At 34.9% G+C, this 8,823-nt stretch overlaps 1 protein-coding gene across 1 annotated transcript; it reads left to right on the plus strand.

Annotated features, from left to right (window-relative positions):
* The first annotated feature begins 5,329 nt into the window (after positions 1–5,329).
* LOC141483568 (uncharacterized) lies at positions 5,330–7,862 on the plus strand. Its single transcript, XM_074178283.1, has 2 exons — positions 5,330–5,532; positions 5,591–7,862. The coding sequence occupies exon 2, from the start codon at positions 5,637–5,639 to the stop codon at positions 7,797–7,799; it is 2,163 nt and encodes a 720-aa protein (XP_074034384.1). The 5' UTR covers positions 5,330–5,532; positions 5,591–5,636; the 3' UTR covers positions 7,800–7,862.
* The last annotated feature ends 961 nt before the right edge of the window (positions 7,863–8,823 follow it).

The following is an 8,823-nucleotide window of genomic DNA, read 5'->3' on the forward strand; positions in this document are numbered from 1 at the left end:
CAAACATTCGTTGTGGAATAAAAATCAGACATCATTCACATGAGTTCTACTTTGGAAGACTCCCTCGTCCTCCTCTTTTGTATCAAGATGGAGTAGTAGAAAGCCAAAAACTTTCCCAAAAATTTTCAAGAGGTATCAGATTCCAAAAAAATAAGCATATCCTTGCTTTTTATCACACCTATATTTTGATATATATGATATGTTCCGGTGTTGATTTTTCAGCAACATTGTTATCATTTCAGTATGAAATCAAATGACAGAGAAGTAAAATTATTATCGAACCTATAAATAAATCAACAATGATGTTGAGCTATATAAAAAGGCGTTCAATGAAATTTATGGTGTCGGACGCTAAGTACCCAATTATTCATGGATTTCGGCGTCCGTTTTGCGCTGAAACTGATCCACTTTTGTATCCTGGCTCACTGAACTCATATCAGATAGATCAGATAAATCGAATGGTTTCCAGGTTTGTAGAGATTTATTCGCAGAAGAATAAACAGTATTACAATAATATATTGAAATATCTCGACGCATAAACGATATAAATTTTTCATCAAAAACAGCTTTATAAGATAAATAAATTGAATTGAGCTCAATCAAATCGAAACCCAGCATAGCATAAAAAAATAATCACATTTCTTGAAGACTGAAGATGAATGATGGAAAATTTATATTCGTTTTCGGAATTATAATTGTATATTTCAGAAACGGGTATGAACTTTGAAACCATCGGTTGAGTTATGAACGAATCACCTCTTCACTTGATTGGCAATCGAAAAAAGTTTATTTTAGAAAAAAATCATTGTAAAGATATTTTTGTTCCTAAAGATGAATGTTGATGAATTTATATTGTGAAGGAGTGGAAGTTTTTGGCAGTATTATAGGATTACTGATCAGTGATTAGTGCAATAATGTGAGTTCATCAAATTATGATACTATGAAACTGCTGTCATCTGAAACAGTAATATTCGAAATAACTGAAGTTGTTTCTGGCTGTTATATAAAAAACATTTTTTGTGGGGCTGCAGATAGGCTTTGGAGCTACTTCGAAACATTTTTCTGATCCGGTTGGGTTTTTGATGATGTTTACCTACTTTTCCAGACAGCTGGAACATACGTTGATCCAGAAATGACAGCCAACCGTAATCAGAAACTGCTTCAATATTTTAGAAAAATTGAAAAATCCGTCTTTTTTATTTGAAAGAGTATCCTCTCTTACGGCATTTACACGTTTACCATTTTGAGATTTTATCGAAAACAATTCACCTGAAAACAATTTATCGAAAAATAATAAACCGAAACAAAAACAACCTATTAACCTAAGTATGTTGATACCTGAAATTTGTGATCCAATGGATTCTGACTATTACATTGGAATACAAACTTTTTTTTCTGATTCGGCCGTTATGTGATGAAGATCCATAGTAGTTCCAAAAACTACACTTCACGATTCGATCTCCACAAACTTTATTTGAAAAATATATCACAACATGTTTCGCTAGCACAGTAGCAAATCACTTGACAAAACTACTGTGCTAGCGTGCATGCTCAAAAACACTTGAAATGTTGACAGTGACATACGTTGATTTTACTCTGAGTCGAAAAAATGTTTATGAGTATTACAAACTTTTCATTGAAAAACATTGTACCCTGGACGCCTCAGCACATCAACAACCGATGAAAATTGTTATTGAGATTCGTCGAAACACTATTAAAGAAGTTGCTGAGCATATTGGCATATCAGTTGGCTCATGCCTGGCAATTTTATCAGCAATTTGGGCATGGAATTAGAGGCAGCGAAGCTTATTCCAAAACTGCTGAATTCCGATAAAAAAGATCGTCGCATGAGCATCGTTCAGGAATTGTTAAATGACGTCAATGGCGATGTCTAACCAGGTATAAGGTTATGACTTCGAAACGAGAGTGAAATCGTACGAATGGAAGTGCCCAGGAGAGCAAAAACACTAGCTAACAAATAAGAAAGAAAAATGCAACTAATATTATAATGGCTACACATAAGAGTTTAAAACATCCTAACTGCGACCTAAACATCAAAAATTGTCTATCACGTAAAGATTTTGAGTTATAGTTATTTTGAATTCATACAAAAATTTTCACATATTTTAATGAAATATAAGATCAAAACAGACTTTATTTACAATACACATGAAAAAATATTCAAATGAAGTTTTTTGTGCATAATCTTTTTGCAATTGTTGACTTTCTTTTATATGTTTCATCGTTTTCCCACATAAGAAACCAGCAATGATCCCCCATCATTGCTGTATCCCATCTGCCTTGGTAACGTTGCTTTCTTGTCAGTTTGTCTTGGTGGAACCTTTCTCCTTGTTCGTCACTGACAGTACCCAAATTTTCTGGGGAAAAATTCAAATGGGATTGCAATAAATGGATTTTGAGAGACATGCGACATCCCATTCTGCAGTAGTTTGCAAGTAGTTCTTCTACAAGTGTTTCGTGATTTCTACTTTCTTGTTCCTTAAAAACTTCCAAACAATTCTTTTGAAAGAAATACACGCAGCTAATTCAACATTACCTAATTTTTGATGAAACTGTTGATCACTTAGTAGTTTTCTAATTTGTGGTCCAATAAATATACCTTTCTTGAGCTCTGCATCACTAAATTTTAAAAAAACGTGTTCAAGATATTTAAACGCATCACCTTCTTTGTCTAATGCTTTTACAAAAGTTTTCACTAAACCCAGTTTAATGTGTAATGAAGGTAACAAAACGTTTTCAGGATTAACAAGATGAATATTCTTCACGTTAGCTTGACCTGGAATATATTCATCTCTCGGAGGCCATTCTTTTACTCGATAATGGCTCTGTGTTACCCTACTATTCCAAAGGCAAACGAAAACAGCAAAACTTCGTGAATCCGCCCTGAAGACCTAGTAATAGTCCTACGACTTTTAGGTCACCACATATTTGCCACTTATACGTACTATAACTTATTGAACTTAGAATAAGTGACATACTTTCATGTGTTTCCTTCATGGCAATTGCATGTGCAAGAGGAATAGAGGGTCTTTTGTTACCATTATGGAGCAGAACGGCTTTTAAACTTGTTTTAGACGAATCTATAAATAAACGCCATTCTTCCGGGTTATGTGCAAATCCTAATTTTTTTCATCACACCGTTTGGATTTACACAAACACATATTTTATCCTGCAAAGTAAAAAACGAGGATAGCTCATGGTTGCGGTTCCTAAATGAAAAACTTTGGTTTTAGGAGCTAGTAAATTCCATTGTTGTACGTGGTACACCTACTACACGTTTCCTACGTGGCAGGAAATATTTACTATCAAGAACTGCCTTTGTCATTACAGTGAAACCAAAAAAGCACGCCAAGTTCGATCAAGTGTCAAGGTTATGCTTACTGTTCGATTACCGTTGTGTAGTGCATCTTGCTACATGATCGTACGGTAAATGAAATGTATTATCTTGAAATTATGCCCCGCTTGCAAGAAGCAATACGAAGAAAACGTTTCGGTATTGTGGAAAAACAATTCATGGCTTTTGCATCACGATGATGCACCCTTTCACTCATCATTGCTTGTTCGAAAGTTTTTAGCCAAAAATAACACCGTAATCATACCTCAGCCACCGTATTCACCAGATTTAAGACCCTTGCGCCCTTTTCATTTTTCCATGATTGACGAAATCAATGAAAGGATAGCGTTTTGTGACGATTGAGGAGATAAAAATAGGGTCGCTAAGAGAGCTCAAGGACATGCCAAAAAGTGCATATCTGAGTCGGACCACTTTGGGATGGGCGGAATTGAAATTGATGAATAAATAAACATTTTTTGGGAAAAATTAAAATTCAACTTATTTTTTGGACAGACATCGTATATAAATTCGTCCTAGCAACTAACTTCAATACATATATCAATCCTAACAATTAGATTGAAACACAAACATCAAGATACATTCATTCATTACAATTTACCAGCATTCTAGAAAGTAAATTCAAACACAAATTCATGCTAACAACGAGAATAAAATACAAATATTAGGATATATCCATATATTCTAACAACTAACCATGAACAATCTCAGCAATTAGATTGAAACAGAAATATAAAGTTATATACAGTCATGTAGTAATAGTTCTTGGGTTTTGTTGATATTTCTTTTGAATCTGAAGCTTCTTCATGAGAACTTGAAATCCAAATTTCAGAGTGTACATTATTATAAGTGAAGTAATTGTACCTAAGAAATGTTACACTCAGAAGCGACCACCTTGAAATATGTTGTTTAAAATATGTTTTTTCCGTTAACCAGCTTTCGCACCGCTACGAACGACAACCCTCAGAAGTCGAAATTTGTGCGAGCTAAGGACTAACGAGGTCTTACCTTTTAACGTGCGATTCCTAACACAGGTTGGACAATAGCTAGTGAAAATTGAGTATTTAGCCTGGGGCTTGAACCATCGACTCACAAATCGGCCGAACAAAGCACCCACGTCGAACAGCCCGGCTACCGACTGACCGAGTTTAGAATAACTTTTTTATTTTCAGTAATATTTTGATATTTCTTAAATGAATGAAATCAAATTCATTTGAGATTGATTTCTATCAAGCAGATTTTCCAATTAGGACCGATATATGCACATGATACGGGAGAAAACAAAGTTATGTTTCCGACATCTAGGTTGCGTGGTCTTCATTTTTTACAATACTTATTCAAAAATTAACAACTAAACGATAACATAACAAGCGAACAATTGGAAGAGAAAATAATAAACCATGGTTTCAATATGGTTTTGCCTCCTATAGCTCCGACAGTAGCTTCCATTCTCCAAGGCATTCCACGAAATACGTTAGAGTATACTCCTGGGTTACTCCACTTCTCTATGATTGGAATGGGACATGTTTAACAGGATTTGCATTTGAGGAGCATGCTTGATGTTTGCGTATAAAACGTAGAGAAAAGGCAATCATTGCGTATAATACATATAGAAAATGCAATCATTTATAAATCTGAAACGAATCGTAATATTAAATATGAATAAAAAATCCTTGTATGAGGATTGAACAAAGCTTGCATACAGAGTAGTTTTAAGTATCATTCAAAAGATATTCTCCACCACAGGGTGTCTTAAACCTATATAATAGAAACATAGATTTGTTTTTCCTTGTATAAGGTGTATAAATCGGGCCTAATTAGGAACTCTTTTTTGATGGTAATCAATCTGGGATAAAATTTCTTCCATTAATCGAAAAAAAGTATCAAAATCAGTTATGAAATATCAACATTCGTTAATATTGCTGCAAGAAACCTAAAGCTGGTTGTTACCTGTTGAGTTTTATTTGAATAAGAATCACTTTGTATTTGTTTTGACATTTTGAAAAATAGTTGAATGACAGTTTTTGTAAACAAGAAGAATAAAAAACCGCTTTTGAAGAAAAAGGGAAAAGTTTGCGTTTTATTTATAGCAGTATATTCAGAAACGATAAACATTGTGCCGGTCTTCGAGCGGATATACTAATAGTGCACATTTCTAGGTAAATATAAACATTGTGCCGGTCTTCGAGCGGATATACTAATAGTGCACATTTCTAGGTAAATATAAACATTGTGCTGGTCCTTCAGCCTAGAGAACGGCAAAATGGAAACACGTAGCAAGACTGCCAAAGCAAAAAGCGAGAGTCATAAAAAGGATGTCACCACCATCAGCGAAGTTAGAAAAGTTGACAATGCTGAACGCGATGCCACAGAAGACAAGTTATCTGTAGTCTCGTCCAGTAGAAGCAGTAGAAATGATGGTGCACAGTCTAAATCGGCTTCAGTATCTTTATCTGTGAGATCCAATGCAAGTATTTATATGAGAAAACTCATGGAAGTCCAGGTAAAAGCTGACGAAAAAATGGCTATATTGTTGTCTAAGCAGTTCGAAATGGAAAAGCAAATGATTGAAAATAGGTTGGCATTAGAAAAAGCTAGACTAAGTGAGAAATTTGATTTGGGAGTAAGTAATACATACCGTTTGGAACGTGACAACATTTCGTTCAGAAATTCACATCATTCAAAAGATGACGAGATTTCTTCTGTTGATTCTGAAGTGAAAGTGCGTAATTGGTTGCAAAATACGGACGTCAAGAATATGACAGGTAAGAGGTCGTTCCACAAAAGTCAAATTGACAATACTCATAATAGTACAAGGGCTTCGTTCGAAAATAATACAGGGGCAAGACATACACATTATAGAAAAAATGAAGAAGCTTCAGGTGCAGAAATTAGGCAGTTGTTGGCGAGACAATCAATTGACAAAGATTTACCAATTTTTTCTGGAGAAACTATTGAATGGCCAAGTTTTTATCAACAATTCCTTTCAACAACTAACTTATTGGGTTTAACAGATGAAGAAAATATGTGTAGGTTGAGGAAAGCTTTGAAAGGGGATGCTAGACGATCAGTGGAGGGATTGTTGTTATCTATTTCATCAATCAAACCGATTATCGACATTTTGATTAGTAGATACGGTCGAGCAGATTTGATTGTGAAAAGTCTGGTCAATAAGGCCAAGAATTTTCCTATAATGAAAAATAATGATTTCAGGTCTCTAACACATTTTGCGGAAGATGTATCAAATCTGGTGGTTACCCTAGAAACAATGAACATGCAGAACTATTTGGATTGCCCTCAAATTCTGGAGGAAATTCTACAAAAGTTACCCTACAACATGCAGCTTTCATGGGGTGAAAAAGTACTTGAGAAGAATGGTAAGAGCACTTTACAAGAATTTAAAAAGTGGCTGTGGAGAAAGTCGGAAGCAGCAAGCTACGCTCAATCTATGAATGTGGGTAAGCCTTCTACAAATCAGGTATCTGGTAAGTTCTCTCAAAATCAGCCTCATAAAGAGAGATTCAAAACAACTCTTGTTACTTCTCAAGAGAAGAGTACTTCAGTTCGCAAATGTATCATGTGTGAAGAGAAACATATAATAGATAAATGCAAAACTTTTTTGGATCTCTCGATAGACAAAAAATGGGATTTCGTAAAAAGTAATGGTATATGTTTTTCTTGTTTGGGAACATCTCACAAAATAAAATTTTGTCGTAACAAAAAGAAATGTGGGGTAAACAACTGTGAAAAAATACATCATAAAAGTCTTCATAATGACGCATTTGATAAAAATAAGGAGAAAAATGATACTGTTAGTCTAGAAATAGTTGCTCATACCACAAAATCATTCAGTACAGAAATTTTATTGAAAATCGCTCCGGTTATAATAAGATCTTCTCAGAATGAACTTGAAATTTATGCATTATTTGACGAAGCTTCAACGGTAACTCTTCTTGATCAAGATTTAGCAGACAAGATGAACCTCGTTGGCGAAGAAACAGAGTTAGGTTTGAAGTGGACCCACGAAGACACTTGCAAGAGATTATTTTCAAAAAAAGTAAGTTTTGAAATAGCTGACAAAAATAGGACCACATTTTATCAGATGGAAAATGCATATACAGTGAAAGACATGGATCTTCCTAGGCAAACGGTTGATGGAAAAAGACTGAAAGAAAAATGGAGCCATCTGGAATATATAGATTTTGCTAGTATGGCTCAAGCAAAACCGCAATTGTTGATAGGACAAGATAACTGGGATCTAATCACTAGTCGAGAAGTAATTGAAGGTCCTAAGAACTCGCCAGCGTTATCAAAAACTAAATTGGGATGGATAGCACATGGAAATTTGAGAGAATTCAGAGGTAGACAAGATAGCAATACTGTTCTTCATATTTTCCATAATCAGATGAACTGTGATGAAAAATAATTCTTGATTTCTTCATTACCTAAAGTAATGAAAACACAAGTGAATTTTACCAAGAAAAAAATCGCTTCGGGAAAAGTAATGTGGTGACCAGTTGTTGCCCGATGCTTCGCAGCGTAGAATTTGGTTTGTCATATTTAGTTTCGAGACAGACCATTTCAAAGAAATAGTTACAATATTTTTTTAATGACCCAAAACTCCTGGTTTCCAACTTCAAATCTGACGAAATTCAATACAACCCCTGTTTTACCCCCTTTAGAGGTGGCAATTCCTGATTCTCTTTCTTGATGATCATTTACACTATACAAAGAGTCTGCCTGCATATTTCAAGATTCTAGGTTCAGTAGCTTCGGCTGTACGTTAATATAACAGCAAGCCATAGATAGTAATTTAAATTTTTACTTTGAAAATACAGTAACTAAAAAATATGCCAACTGCACTGAGTACCAACACAATCGTCAGCAACGTATGTCCTCACGCAAGTTAAGTAACTTTGAAGTCGAAAACCGTTTTTAAAAACAATTTATTTTATTCAAAATTACAATATAAAATTTCTAGAGAACTTCTCACATCGAGATCTGCAAAATGAATGAGTAAAAAGTTACGATGATAATCGTTTCTGGATCCGGGGTGGGAATCTGCAAGCACTGCATTTCCTTGGATAGTCTGCAAAATCTCTTCACATAACTCCTCCCTCCTCAGGAGAAAACAATACGGATAAAGGGTTGTTTTCTTTAGGGTCCTTCTGTCGGTTGGTATTGCGATGGCCATTTTTCTTTTTCATCCAAAACCGAAGTATGGCGAATCCGGTAAGGAGTAGAACGCATACAGTTACACCGGGTATATTCCAAATTGCTGGGTGTATTAATTGGTTAAGGTATGGCGTTTGGAGTAGCTTGGCTTCTGTTTGAAGTTCTCGTATGGATTGGAAATTGATTGACTTCAGTATCAATGGCTTATTTTCGTGTTGGTTACCATTAGATTTGGAAGCCATATTCCATCTCAGTTTGGGAAGAATAAGTGGGTT

Source organism: Leptinotarsa decemlineata, unplaced genomic scaffold (genome assembly GCF_025532065.1).
Source record: "Leptinotarsa decemlineata unplaced genomic scaffold, Ldec_3_MD MMD2_tig00003736_RagTag_RagTag, whole genome shotgun sequence".
Taxonomy (NCBI): Eukaryota; Metazoa; Arthropoda; class Insecta; order Coleoptera; family Chrysomelidae; genus Leptinotarsa; species Leptinotarsa decemlineata.

Coding starts and splice junctions, on each gene's coding strand:
- LOC141483568 (XM_074178283.1), top strand. CDS start 5,637: ATGGAAACACGTAGCAAGACTGCCAAAGCAAAAAGCGAGAGTCATAAA.